This window comes from Mixophyes fleayi, chromosome 12 (assembly GCF_038048845.1).
Source record: "Mixophyes fleayi isolate aMixFle1 chromosome 12, aMixFle1.hap1, whole genome shotgun sequence".
Classification (NCBI taxonomy): domain Eukaryota; kingdom Metazoa; phylum Chordata; class Amphibia; order Anura; family Limnodynastidae; genus Mixophyes; species Mixophyes fleayi.
The window spans coordinates 16,736,665-16,751,908 of NC_134413.1; the positions used below are offsets into that span (position 1 = coordinate 16,736,665).

The 15,244-nt window shown below is 41.0% G+C and overlaps 1 protein-coding gene and 1 long non-coding RNA gene across 3 annotated transcripts in view; one reads left to right on the top strand and one right to left on the bottom strand.

Moving 5' to 3' along the window:
- LOC142109209 (uncharacterized) overlaps positions 1-2,567 on the bottom strand; it is a 42,008-nt gene extending 39,441 nt beyond the window's left edge. Inside the window, exon 1 of one of the 2 annotated variants that reach the window (XR_012680310.1) lies at positions 1,307-2,567. Coding sequence is in view for 1 of the 2 variants with exons in the window: in XM_075193308.1 (XP_075049409.1) it covers positions 1,307-1,532 (226 nt within the window). In the remaining variant the exon portion in view is untranslated. The remainder of the gene's footprint in view (positions 1-1,306) is intronic. The other variant, XM_075193308.1, reaches the window with a different exon arrangement.
- On the top strand, positions 2,326-11,898 carry LOC142109210 (uncharacterized). Its single transcript, XR_012680311.1, has 3 exons — positions 2,326-2,627; positions 3,202-3,282; positions 11,249-11,898. It is a non-coding gene; the product is annotated as an uncharacterized LOC142109210 (long non-coding RNA).
- Positions 11,899-15,244: the final 3,346 nt, after the last annotated feature.

Sequence of the window (15,244 nt, forward strand, 5' to 3'; positions counted from 1 at the left end):
TCACGTAAGTATACTAGGACTTATGCACAGGTCTGCTTACCTTTTTCCTCCTTCTAAAGAAAGACTTTTTTGCCTGCAGGTACCGTTAATGTATCTATCTAACTAATAAAACAAGTTAGTAAGGGACTCCTGTATCTAAAATATGTTGTGGACGCATATTCGCACAGAAGTTTAATAAATGTATTTACTATATTTAAAAAATCTCATTTTTTTCTACACTATTCTACTTTTTTACATCTCTCTAGCTTTAAATGGATGACGGAGTGAAATTTCACCAGAAACTGTGACCCATCTCATGCTTTCCAAAGCAGCATTTCTGTTGCTAGATGCATTTGGTATACCTCCAAAGACCTGTCAGAGAATGTCCATCCTATCCTCAACTCATTTTTGATAAACTTTTTGGGAGTTTAGGCTTAGCATTCATTCATAAACAGACCCCTTTATATTGTATATATTTAAAGTCAAAATGAGATGACAAAAAATATATATTATTCATATTCCATAAAGATTGACATAATAGAAATCCACAATGTTCTAGTTGATAAATCCTCTATGGCAGAGGTAGGCATAGATCCCGACCAGAGGCTAGCAGTGCATGATGGGAGATGTAGTTCCCCACCAACTAAAGAACAAAAGGGCATTCTAGGTCACATGGTTTCTCTCCAACTGGAGAGCTACAGGATGATAGAGCATGTAGTCAGGGGCGTCTTTCCCATTGGGCACAATGGGCAGGTGCCCGGGGGCCCTGCTGCCCAGGGGGGCCCGTCGGAGGCAGCAAAAAAAAAAAAAGACAATACTTACCTTGTGGTCAGCTGGCGATCCGGCTCCCTCCATGGTCTCCTCCTCCGTGCGGCGCTCGCAGTGCATGTTGGGCGTGACATCACGCCCGCCCGACATCCATTGCGGAGCGCGACGGAGGAGGAGACCATGGAGGGAGCCGGATCGCCAGCTGACCACAAGGTAAGTATTGTCTTTTTTTTTTCCAGATTTTCGTTTTTTTTGCTGCCTCCAACGGGCCCCCCTGGGCTGCAGGGCCCATATATATATATATATATATATATATAAAATCATTTTTTATTTTTTTTTGTGTATATATAGGGGGCCCCGGAGCACTGCTGTGCCCGGGGGCCCAAGATGTTCTTAAGAGGGCCCTGCATGTAGTCCCACATTAACTGAATAGCCAAAGGCAGTCAGGACATGATGGCACACATAGTTCCCCAACAATTGGAGAGCTGCAAGTTGCCCTGTATTAGGGTATGAATGCTATAAATTGTAAATGCTGTGTATTAAACGCATCCATCCTTACCTGTAGATTTACGCTGCTCAGGGATAAAATCCAGTTTCCTTTTCGGCTTTACAAGGTCCTTTAAATCTTCTTTTATCCTCATCAAAATGTCATTTTCTTTAGGTGGCTTGTCAGGGAGAAGATGAACGTTTTCCGCATGAGTAGACTTTCTGCCCTGTGATTTCTTCTTCCACCATTTCTTTATGGAGGACTTCTTGCTTGCCATCTGCACGGTTACCTGTGACATTTGTGGGCTGCACAGCGCAGAGTGTCTGCTGCAGTTCTCTGTAGGTTATACATGTGCAACATCCAAACTGCTCTGTTTTACATCTGCAGAAAGCGAAACCAAAAAAACCCCAGGGCTCTTCCCATAAGGATACATCACACCCACTAATTTGAATTGAATGAAGTAATCTTTCAATGCAGAATAGAAAATCTATGAACTAAAAATAACATCCTCCACTTCACCCATGTTTGTCTGTTAAAGAGAGTCTGTCATCGAATGATACATGAAGCTGCAACATCACTGTATGTATGAGATACAGGAACAATCTGCGTAGGACCAGCCTTAGTTGTGTATAAACCATGATGAAATCTTATATATAGATGATGAAGTTTTATATAGATGGTATTTTCTATAGATCACAGTTTGCAAAGATATCTATATCCGTTATTACAGATGTCCCTATACGCTAAAGCTGCAGTTGTTTTATCTGTAAAATGATGAAAATTAAACTACCACAGTCACTGTCCTGCACTACACATACTTTTCTTATAATTACTTAATATGAACTGTGGATTACATATTAATGCCCAGCATACTCCAAACGCAGAAACAAAATCTCTCCAATCTCTCTCCTATGCAGGAATCCACCTCAAGCTTTCTTTATCTTTTATCAAGGTCATACTTGTTCCACTTTAATTAAACAAGAAAAGTCTGAGCTACGGACTGCAGCCAAGAATTACCTTTGTTGTCAGGGACTTATCAACCAATCGGCTGATAAGGCTGCAGTTTGGGGAGCTAGATCCTGGGGGGTGGGGGGATGCAGGGCACGGCGCCACCAGAATGTCATTTTTGCCCGCCCATGTGATTTTATTTTTATTATCAGTGGCGGGAGCTGGCCGGAAAGATTGAGGATGGTCCTGGTGTATAGGGGGCGCTGCTGACAGTCACTATTGCAGACAGGCAGCCTAAGAGCAAATTTGAATGCTGTTAGCTGCCTGACGGTTCTGACGGCCGCAGTTTTCTGATTTTACGAGATGAGGATTACCAGACTAATAACTGCAGCTCACACTGACAGGCAGCTAACAGACCAAGACTGCTGCGCCTGAACGTCAACAGGTGAGTGAGTCTGGATGTATGGAGGGGTTGATGAAGTGGCTGAAGGTGGCTGATTCAACGGCTGAAGGTGGGCTGATGAAAGGGCTCAAGGGGGCTGATGAAGTGGCTGAGGGGGGTATTTAAAAAATAGAGCAGCTTGTTCGCCTCTGTTTAATCTCATTGTCATATGTAAGTTATTTTTCATGCGACCTTGCAAAATAAAACTTAAAAGAAGTAAAAAAATAGAGCAGCTTTGCCTGGGGACATTATATCTGTATTGTGTGGCGGTTACAAGGATGTTCTCTGTCTTGTGTGGCGGTTACAAGGATGATCTGCGTCTTGTGTGGCGGTTACAAGGATGCTCTCTGAGGTCTCTAGAATACTGAATACTATCAGATGGGGCTGGTAGATGTTTGTATTTTATTATAGCTCTTTGACAACAATTTCCCATGTATTTTATTGTCTATATATGTCTGCGCTAGGGGGTAGTTTTATTTGGCCATAATATAGTTTTGTGAACTAAAGAGCCTAATCATTCAGGGTTTTTTTTTTAACATTTTGCATTAGAATACAATTTTTGCCTATTTTCAAACAGGACCCCAACTGACTAGAAGCCAGCCAAACGACAACAAAGCTGCAAGAACAGGGAAGAGAGAACGGCACAGTCTACCTAAATGTAAATGCTGAAGAATACACCTGAATATTCATATACCAGATATATGCCTTATATGATATGCTGAATGTGAACATACATCTCCCAGTATGTCTATCCCCGGCAGCAGAATAGGGGATGTGACCACATAAAGACAGAGGAGTGGTCACATTGCGCTGGGGGTGTGGTCACATTGTGCCTGGGGCGTGGCCATGCCCCCACATAGAGCTGCCTAGCGCTGTAAAGCATTAGGCTGCCCATTAGATACCTCCCTTCCGCCACCATTCCCATTTGTGGGTAGGACAGCAGAACAGAGCCATAAAATCCGGACTGTCCCTTAGAAAGCGGGACAGTTGGGATGTATGAACGTCTAGCTCCCTATGTGTTTTAATTGGTTGTTGTAGTATGATATTTTATTTGTTGCTGAATACAAACGTAAACTTTCTTTTCAGAGCAGAACTGGGGGACACAGGGATTTGCTAAGGGGCCCGGAAAGTCATGCACTGGCTCTACCAAGCCACTGAACACAGCGCTATACATATTTTAAGGGTTTTTTTCTTATTTAGAAAAACTACAGTACCATAAGACATAAAAACAATAATTATTTCCTTTTGGCCTTTAGTGAATCTATCTTTAAATATTGTATTTAATTATGCAAAACAGTATTAATTATTAACTTCTCCACATTTAATCCCCTTCTCTTTACCTCCAACTTGTGTACACTGACTCCCATTCTAGCTCATTATCTCCTCCCTCTCCTTCCTCAATTAATTTCTTCTTGCCAAGAATGCTGGAAAAACTAGATCATATCTCAACACTGTCCTGCCAAACATGCCAAAGTCTGCCTACAGCGTGACGCATTACAGAAATACAGAAACAGCAGACATCGTCTCCTTGTCTCTCATCAGATGATTTTCTAACTTTCTAATATCCAAAATGTGGATATTCTCAATATGTTGGTGTCTGGTTTAGTGTATTGTAAGATGGAGTTTTGTCTATACTTGTCCTGACGATATTGGTTCCTAATGGCCTTGTAGAGCGAACACATTCTCGTATACGTTTGTTATGCGAATGATAAAACAAAGTGTGACACCGAAAGTTTTTATAGAGGTAAAATATTTAAAGCTATAATGGAGGGTAAACCTTACTGCGGACCTTTCCTTCAATGTCAGGAATACTGGGTTTAAACTGGCCACACGCACTAAGATTAAGATTTTCATCATCAACATCTATTTATATAGCGCCAGCAAATTCCGTAGCGCTTTACAATTGGGACCAAGCATTAATAAAACAATACTGGGTAATACATACAGGCAGAGAGGTAAGAGGACCCTGCTCGCAAGCTTACAATCTATGTTGTGTAATATGAATTATTTCAGTGCACAGGCACAATAATTGCTTGATATGATCTTGTAGGATCATAATGGCAGGAAAATGAAAATGAAAATTTTCCTCGCACGAAAAATTAGCATATTTTTGCACCGTCGTAACAGTAAAAATGCACAGCCGCAATGTTCTTGCTACAATTAATAAATCAAATCTTAACCACTGTGCCACCATACCACCGTTGAATGTGTATTCTCTCTGCCCGGACAGCTGAAACCTGAAAGCCCAGCTCACAGGATAACACACAACCTGTGATTCAAAACAAAGGAACCATTATCTCTCTTTGTTTGTATAATGACTTCAGCAGATAGCAAAGCATTAAGCTGAGCCATCCAACTAATTTTTTTTAACTATTTATATGTTTACTGTATTTCTTAAATGTACTGTAGCACCGATTTATGTATTATAAATAGGTGCTACTATACAAAAATTATAAATACATTTTGTCAGACACCTGTGAAAAAGCTGCTCCGCCTCCTAACAAAAGATAATAGCTCAGGGGCTTTTCCTTGGCCAGGACTGCTACATGAGGTTGGTTTTCTTTACCAGGGAACTGTCAGTTCTATGATATGAGCAGGAGGACCAATCGCAAGCCACAATCCCCTGATGGCTACGCGTCATTGGTCCTCCCCAGGGCTACCACCAGAAGGGTACAGGCGGCACACCTCTAGGGGGCCTGGACAGGACCCTCCATCTGTCCGGAACCCCTAGTTTGTTCGTGTCTACTAGTCTAACCGCCGTGACTCTGCATCCCTCCGCGATCTGGAAGGCTTCCGATAGGTAGGGAGCGCGTGGTTCGGTGACATCAACTCAGTCTATCAGTGTCTGGTAGCCGCCGCATCGTGTCAAGAACAAGGTAAGTCAACTGGGGGAATGTATTTTGCAGAGTGACTGCAGCTTAACAGCGGCCTGTGCTACAATGCAGGACAAAGCTTTGCTGGAAACTAGGCTTGTTTTTCCAGATATCTTTATCTCCAGTCCAGTTACTTCCTTCTCATCACACAAACACGGGATAATGTTTCCTTTGCTTTGAAAGAAGGTTTTGTGTTTGGTTATCAAAAGGATAAATGTTTGCCAGCGTTAAAATAGCAACTTATATAAAAGAAAACTAGAAACCTAGTATTAATCTAATACAGAAAAACAACAAAGCATAAAGAAGAGGGGAAGTTCGCAGCAATAGTATAAAATAATCATGTGGAGCAAGGTGATATACATTAGTTATTTCCAAAATAATAGGCACAAAAAGTTCTGAAACAATGTATCTTTAGGAGAGAGTTAAATAGATTTTTGCTCTTTACTGGTAGTATAGAACTGTGTCCTTCTGGTGAATTAGCTTCTTTGAAAGCAAAGTATTCTCGCTACTTTCGTAGAGAAGTCATCTGACTCCTGTCTCCCCAATGTAGATAGAGGTGACTTCCACAGATTTGGATATCATCATCATCAGCTATTTATATAGCGCCACTAATTCCGCAGTGCTGTACAGAGAACTCACTCACATCAGCCCCACTGGAGCTTACAGTCTAAATTCCTTAACATACTCACACACAGACTAGGGTCAATTTGAAAGCAGCCAATTAACCTCCTGGTATGTTTTTGGAGTGTGGGAGGAAACCGGAGCACCCGGAGGAATTCCATGCAAACATGGGGAGAACATACAAACTCCTCACAGATAAGGCCATGGTCGGGAATCAAACTCATGATCCCTGTACTGTGAGGCAGAGGTGCTACAGACTATGCCATTGTGCTTAGTGGTGTGCTGTCCCAAAATTAACAAGTCTTTGTGTCCTTAATGAATTTCTCCGTTAAAAAACGGTATCTTCAGAAGAGTAATACTGGCTATGTCCAGTCCTGGTATTTATAATCCCAATAGCCACTGGTATCAAAGCATCAATTAGCCACCATCTGCCTAAATAGGAGTTATCTTCATATTGATATACTAGAGAGTAAGAAGTCTATATAACAATACACTGTAATGTACAGGCACAATAATTGCTTTATATGAACTCGTAGAATCATAATGGCAGGAAAATGAGTTTGTTAATTAATTCGTTTAATCAACCTTTTGTATTACTGCGCATGTATCATACAACTAAAATCGTTGTGTGTGTTTGGTGATTGTTTACAAAGCAGCACAACAGGTGACATACTTTAAATGGTCTTTGCCTGTCTGATTGCCATCCTCACTGTCCCCTCACCTATCCGCTTGTCATCCACATTGCCCCCTGACGTGTGTCACTTCCATCCTCATTGCCCCCTCTCCCATCTAATTGCCATCCTCATTGCCCCCTCTCTTGTCTGATTGCCATCCTCATGTCCCCTCGCCTATCCTCATTGCCCCCTCTCCTGCCTGATTGCCATCCTCACTGTCCCCTCTCCTGTCTGATTGCCATCCTCACTGTCCCCTCACCTATCCGCTTGTCATCCACATTGCCCCCTGACGTGTGTCACTTCCATCCTCATTGCCCCCTCTCCCATCTAATTGCCATCCTCATTGCCCCCTCTCTTGTCTGATTGCCATCCTCATGTCCCCTCGCCTATCCTCATTGCCCCCTCTCCTGCCTGATTGCCATCCTCACTGTCCCCTCTCCTGTCTGATTGCCATCCTCACTGTCCCCTCTCCTGTCTGATTGCCATCCTCATTGCCCCCTCTCCTGTCTGATTGCCATCCTCACTGTCCCCTCGCCTATCCGCATGTCATCCTCATTGCCCCCTCTCCTGTCTGATTGCCATCCTCATTGCCTCCTCTCCCATCTAATTGCCATCCTCATTGCCCCCTCTCTTGTCTGATTGCCATCCTCACTGTCCCCTTGCCTATCCGCATGTCATCCTCATTGCCCCCTCTCCTGTCTGCCATCCTCACTGTCCATTCGCCTATCTGCTTGTCATCCACATTGCCCCCTGCCATGTGTCACTTCCATCCTCATTGCCCCCTATCCTTGTCCATACAAAATGCTTTATCACCTTTCCCCTAGTAATAACTCAACGCCCCATCCTGCTGTACATCACTGTGCTCCTCCCGCTGTGAGAGAGGAAGTCTGATTATACACTCTTCCTTTCCGAGCATCATTACAATTGGCACTCTAGAATACACTGCATTCTGGGGTGTCAATTTGATTGCGGAGAGCATTGCAGCTAGATTGCAATGCAGGCGTAGTGACATTCGAGAGCAGAGGGGGGTTTCTGGGTAACAGAAAAACCCTCTAAGTGTATACCAGAGGCCGTCGCCCAATACTGAGAAAAGGAATAGATTTCCAGTTGTAAACCTCGGAATGGTTTTGATAAAACTGGAGACATAGGGTTGTAGAGTTGGTCGTAAAATGGGAGTTAACTAAACGAACACAGAAAAATAGCTTATATCCGACCATATGCAGAGCCGTACGCATCTCGAGATGTGGCTGTCTCCACATCAGCAGCACATGCACGATAAGTCATTATCAGCACCCAGTATTTGCACCTGCCCTGTAGCACAATACACGACTCATAACAGACGTATAATATCCGTGTTCCTGCAGCTCTGCGTGAGCTGCATTTCCATAAACACACCATTACTAAACTCAGACTGCATTTAAACGCCCCTTTCCATCCCCAACCTGTCTCTCCATGCAGGCGTAAGTGCCAGAATCACGTAAATAGTCATAGGAGCAAGTGCATGCGCCCAGTTTCTGGGCATGAGCAAAACTGTTTCACGCAAGATACGCTACGCAAACTGGCGTACGTCCCACTCTACATCAGCCCTATAGTATGAATCGTACAACATTGCAGGCTCTAATCCGGACAGATATTGGCAAAAAAATAAATAGGGAAGTGTTGCCCTGTTTGGGTTATTGATATTATGTATTTGTAATAATGTTGAGTTCCCTCGGAGGTAACTAGACTGGTCAATGTCACTATTCTCTGGTATATACTGGTTGAGTTCTTGGGTGAAGTAGGACTGTGAAATAATATTATATATCTAAATCTATGCACCTAAGTCACCAATCACAGAATGCCTCCCAACTGTTAAATTAGAACACGATTTGCCTCTGCAAAAACGGGGTGTAGTCATGACTGGGGGCATGGTTAAGTCACAGGGAAATTGAGCTCTGAAGCACAAGGCTGGTACCAACTCCTTTTCCTCCCCCAAAACACCCTCCATTACCGTTTGCAGCAGAATATATCTTACGACTGTCCCGGCAGTAACACTCAAATCAGGACAGTTGGGAAGTATCTTACGTCAGAGCTCCAGTATCAGATAGGACAAGCAGTTCTGAGAGAAAGAAATTCACAAGAGGCAATAAAATAAGGAATGTTCAAATAGAATAGTCCAAGGTAAACAAACCGGCAGTAAAGGTCTTAAAAATTAAAAGGTTGAGCGCCAACCAGCAATATAAATTTTTAGAATACAAGTACTGTTACTGTAGTCATCTATGTTTATAGCAAGTGTTATCTAACGTACTTCTGCATGTCCTCACATCCGCAGTTAATCAAGCCCTTTCATTTATTGTTTGCATGTAACGCAACATTCATTGTGTCTGTACTATGCAAACAAGAAAACATGAATAGTATGATGGGCACACTGGCATTCACCCCCAGACATGCCATTCAAGGGAAAATAGGTGGATTGTCTAAGTAGTATTCCCATAAACTCCCAAACGAGCGGCTGTGGGGAAGGGGTAAAGACATTCACAACCACTTATAACCAGCAGGTTCTCTCCCATTTACACCTTGTGGGCCTCATTTAGAGATAGGGGTCAATACAGCTAGAAGGTGCAACTTTGCAGCTGGTAAAATTATGTTGTGCTCTAGGGATGGCAAATTAACATTTTGTGAACAGATAGAGATTTGGAAGGCGGGGTCCTAGCTTAACTCAAAGTTTGTGTTAAAAAACAAAAATTACATTGTTGACTGTCCAGATGCTCCGAACTCTAGATGATGCCCTGTACATTTGTTGTATAGTGTAGTTTGCAATTGTTGTCTGTGCTTATCCTGACCAGTGTGAATTTGCCTATGTCTAGCACAAGTATTTGTGTGCTACATAAAAAAAAAACAGCCAGTATTTAACTTATGTGCAAAATAATAAACTAATTTGCACCCCTTGCATTGTAACATGGTTTGTCCGGGAGCAAACTTACTAATTGTTTTGCTGTACTTTCCTTAATGAAACAGGCCCATAATATTTTCAGGCGCAAGGAATAGGTTTGGAATCTCGGTGAAGAGTGTGGGCAATTTATTCTTCCTCTAAGGTTCTAGGGGAAAGAAATCTCATCAAATTTAGGTTGTCTATCATGTACATAGTATGTTTTGCATGCATGCACAGGGAAGGGAAAGACTATTTAACAAGTATTATTGTGATACTTGTAGTGCTGCAATTCCTCTTATCACAGTTACATATTAACAGATGAAAATCCTTCCAAAAATAGTTTATTCTTTGAATAAAGCATTTTTAATGAATAATGTTTTTAAATATATATTTTTTAGATATGTAATCTATTTTTAAACATTTTTAAAAAAAAAATACATTTCCAGACTAACCCAGTGTAGCTGTAAATTCACCCTTACCAGTCTGGGCCAGTCTGTGCATCGTTATAGTGAGCCCAGGCGTTCACACCTGTTTACTTCCTCCTTAGAAGGGATATTGAAGGTCATTATAAATATCAAAATGTTTTAATGCAGGGGTCAGGGAACTTTTTTACCTTTTACCCCAAAATATATTTAGATATGCTGACGTTACCCCCTTGGATTTGAAAGGAAGGGAATCATATATTATTAATTATTGTAATTCAACATTTTATTGAATCTATTTAAAATTTCTTTGAAAGCTTCAACTTCAAAACTTCAGGTTTTAGAGAAATGATGTTGCTTCATTTTTGATACGAGAGCATCAATATTGGGGCATTTTGATGTCAGAGCAATTTGGATACAGTCTTCAGCGTCCAATCGATTTCTCTGCTTTGTTTTTATGTTCGTTAGAGTGGAAAATCCTTTTTCGCAAAGGTAGGTTGTTGCAAAAGGCAGCAACCTTTTGACGGCCTCCTCATGTGTAATGTTGAATGTCTTTGCAGCTGTTGACATCCAAAAATATGACAGATCTGCTTTGTTTTCAAATGCAATACGTGCTTCATTATTGCATCGGAGCTAAAGAAGTGCCTCTGCCAACCCTTGAGGCTCTTCTGGTACAACAGCAATTTCACATATAAAGGGGTCTACAATCCAACTGACAGCATGTGAATCGGCAGCATTACCCCCAGGAATTTCATTTTTACCCCATTTGGGGTAATTTACCCCTGTTCCCTGACCACTGCTTTAATGCAAAGAATCTTTGCTCTATTTTGATATATACCAGTAGTCGAAGTGGAATTTTAGAACTGGCGATATGCAAGTGATTGGATTTTGATGGCTTGATAATGAGAACAGTAGGAGAACTGGCGGTATGGCGTACCACCGTATACAAGCCCCAATTCCACCATTGATATATACAATGAATGTGTTTCTTTGTACAAAACTAATGCCATCTGTACTTCCCCTTCATAGTAAAGTACTTTAGAAGAACAATCATGTTTATTCAATGAGGCTGCTTTACAAGGTAAAACCAATCCCACAAACAAATCTTCTCTCCTTCATTCAGTAGATTCCTATAGTTGTATCCAGTGGTCCCGGTGGAACTTTAGAAGTGTCAGTATGGAAATACAGAAGAAAATGTGAGTGAACGGAATCTGACAGTTTTGTAGGAGAAGAGGGGTGATGGCTACCACCGAATACCAGTCCACAACAACCACTGAGTGTTTCATCTGATACAGGGACTTTCCATTCTACACACGTTTAGTTGCTTATTAAAACAGTTCCTGTTTTCGTTATTTCTGCAAATGAATACAATAGTTATTATACAATATGGGGATTTTGCACCTGAACCATTAACCATTACTTTATTTCATGAGAATGGCCTACATTGTTCGGCTCTGTTGCGTCAACAATAGATTGTTACTAGTATTGAATTTCATATGGGCAACTGTAAATTGAAGGGAATGTACACTCTTTTTTATTTCATATAATACAACTGATAATACAATGATTTGCCAACCTTTTCTTAATGTTATCTGCTGACTTATGGTTGAAAAACAATATTATCAGGTTCTATTTATCAATCTGCATCAACTGATTTTTTTATTACCGTAATTTATCAATAAAATTTCACCTTGACAACTGAGAGATATTGACTGGGAGCGATAAGGCATTAAAAATATGCTAGATTGAAAACATCTTTACATTAATTTATTTTCTGTTATTGTCATCCAGGTAGAAGGGCTGTTACCTCCCCATCTATTATAACATATGTTCTAAAAATTTCATAAGAAGGGAGAATCATTTCATTACAAGACAAAAACCACTAATACCATATAACCAAGTGATCTCAGGACTAACCTTTAAGAATTGGTACTACGTGTGTCAGACTTAATCTAAAATACATGTAAGCCTGAGTGATCAATTAAACAGCTCATTGGCATGTGTCATAAACCATAACAGAACAAGTGTACAAGAGGGGGGGGAAGGAGTAACTAAAATAACATAAAATAAAATTAACACCCTATAAAACTAATCGAAGCACATGAAAAAAACTAAAATGAAAAATCCAACAATGTCAAAAAGAGATCATTATTATTAAAAATGATTAAAAGTTAGATAAAGTATAATGAAAATAAGAAATCCATAAAAAGTTGTTAATAAAAAGACTTCATAAGAAAAAATCTCCTAAGATAAAAAAAACCATCCAAGTCTGCATCAAAGCTCAATCCATCAGGGGTCAGAGTTTTTAATTCATAAATCCAGATAATGTATCTTTGGGAAAGTTTCTTAGATCTGTCAGCACCTCTATTGTCCACCATCAAGGGCAACTAAAATGGTGCATGGCCTACAGCACAAAATCTACCCGAAAAGACTAAAAGATCTTTATATGTATAGTTTGGATCAGAGAAGTGAAAGGGAGGACATGATAGAAACTTTCAAATATATCAAGGGATTTAACAAGTTACAGGAGGGAAACATTCTTCAAAGGAAGAGAAGTATTAGAACACGAGGACATGCACTGACACTGGGGGGAAGAGAAGTATTAGAACATGAGGACATGCACTGACACTGGGGGGAAGAGAAGTATTAGAACACGAGGACATGTACTGACACTGGGGGGAAGAGAAGTATTAGAACACGAGGACATGTACTGACACTGGGGGGAAGACAAGTATTAGAACACGAGGACATGTACTGACACTGGGGGGAAGAGAAGTATTAGAACACGAGGACATGTACTGACACTGGGGGGAAGATAAGTATTAGAACACGAGGACATGCACTGACACTGGGGGGAAGAGAAGTATTAGAACACGAGGACATGCACTGACACTGGGGGGAAGAGAAGTATTAGAACACGAGGACATGTACTGACACTGGGGGGAAGACAAGTATTAGAACACGAGGACATGCACTGACACTGGGGGGAAGAGAAGTATTAGAACACGAGGACATGTACTGACACTGGGGGGAAGAGAAGTATTAGAACACAAGGACATGTACTGACACTGGGGGGAAGTAGGTTCAGTGGGAATTTGAGGCAAAATTACTTCACATAAAGGGTAGTGGATAAGTGGAATAGCCTAACATCAGAGGTGGTAGAGGATAATACAGTACAGCAATTTAAACATGCTTGGGATAGACATAAGGATATCCTTAAATAGAAATAAGCATGAAATAGGGTTGGAATTTACCATAGGTTAAAAAATGGGTGGACTAGATAGGTCAAGTGGTTCTTATCTGCTGTCAAATTCTATGTTTCTATGTTTTGAGTGCTTCCTTAACATATTGCTGTTTGTCCACGATCACTGATTCCCCTCCTTTATCTACTTGCTTGGTGACAATATTAGGATTGTTCTTTTGATCACTTAAGGCTTTCTTTTCACTTCTACTATTAAATACACAGGGCTGAATCTTTCTTTCTTAGCTATTAGGTTCCAGATCTTCCTGTCCCAATGTCTCAAAAGTTTAAGTTCAGTGAACCCCTGGGTAACTTGAACACTGGTTAAATTCTTTGGTAGAGTTGCGAATGGTTGCATTTTCTTTGGTAACATTTATTTTTTTTAAAACTTAAGTTCCTTATTTGTTACTGTTGATATAACCATGAAATGAATCAAACTTTGCAGTGGGTGTAAATGATAAACCTTTCTTCAGTAGATTAATGTCAGTGACAGGTATGCTAATCAACTTGAAAATACCTTGATTTTCATTTCGTGTCTCTCCATCTGTAAATTCCTTTTCCTTGTCAGAAGTGAGGCTCGGTCCACTCTTTCTTTGGAGGGAGAAAATTATTTTTTTGTACTCAGTATGGGACAATCTTCTAAAAAAAAATTGAGACGAGGCCTCATTCCATACATGTCTCTAGATGTCTGAACTTATCTATCCCTCTATTCATTTAATGTCTTTCTTATGTGACACGGGCGCCACTGTGTAACTATGCATGCGCTAGGAAAGGAGAAAAACTACATCTCCCAGCAAGCTCCACTGTTGCTGGGGAGATGCCAGAAGAGGACTTAAGCCAGCCCAGTGTATATGCCTGCTCAAAGGGAGAGAAAAAGGCACCAAAACAAGGGGCCGGAGTCAGAGTCTGTGAGGAGAAAGCTGAGGGAGAGGTGTGCGAAGAAGGGGCTGAGGGAGGAAGTTTGTGAGAGGAGAGAAAACAGAGCTGGAGCAGAGAGGACAGCATCATCATCATCATTTATTAATTTATATAGCGCCACTAATCCAGCGCTGCACAGAGAACTCATTCACATCAGTCCCTGCCCCATTGGAGCTTAAAATCTAAATCCCCTAACATACACACACACAAACACAAACTAAGGACAATTTAATAGCAGCCAATTAACCTACCAGTATCTTTTTAGAGTGTGGTAGGAAACCGGAGCACCTGAAGAAAACCCACGCAAACACGGGGAGAACATACAAACTCCACACAGATAAGGCCATGTTGGGAATCTAACTCTTGACCCCAGTGCTGTGGGGCAGAAGTGCTAACCACTAAGCCACCGTGCTGCCCTATGCAGAAAAGCTGTGAAGAGAGAAAAAACAAGCTAGAAGCTGTCATTTGTGACAGAATGGAAAACAGCAGCTATGGTAGGAGAGTTTAAACAAGGATCCTTGGAGTGTTGGAATTGCAGATATGTATAACTGATTATATGACTTATTTTCTGGTTGACTGAGATACTACTCTTAGGGCTAGATTTACTAAACTGTGGGTTTGAAAAAGTGGGGATGTTGCTTATAGCAACCAATCAGATTCTAGCTGTCATTCATTTAGTACCTTCTACAAAATGATAGCTAGAATCTGATTGGTTGCTATGGGCAACATCCCCACTTTTTCAAACCCGCAGCTTAGTAAATCTAGCCCTTAGAGTGAAGCAGGGTCTGGGCTCATTGTAGAAATGCTGTTTTGTGTCATATGCTTGTTTTACAGAGTATTCACTCTCATTGCTAAGGATTGCACCAGCTCCAGTAGATGTAAACCAGTTCCAGTTTTTGGTTACTATTGACTTACAAATGAATACAATAGGCATTATTAAACAACAGTTATCATTTGTTG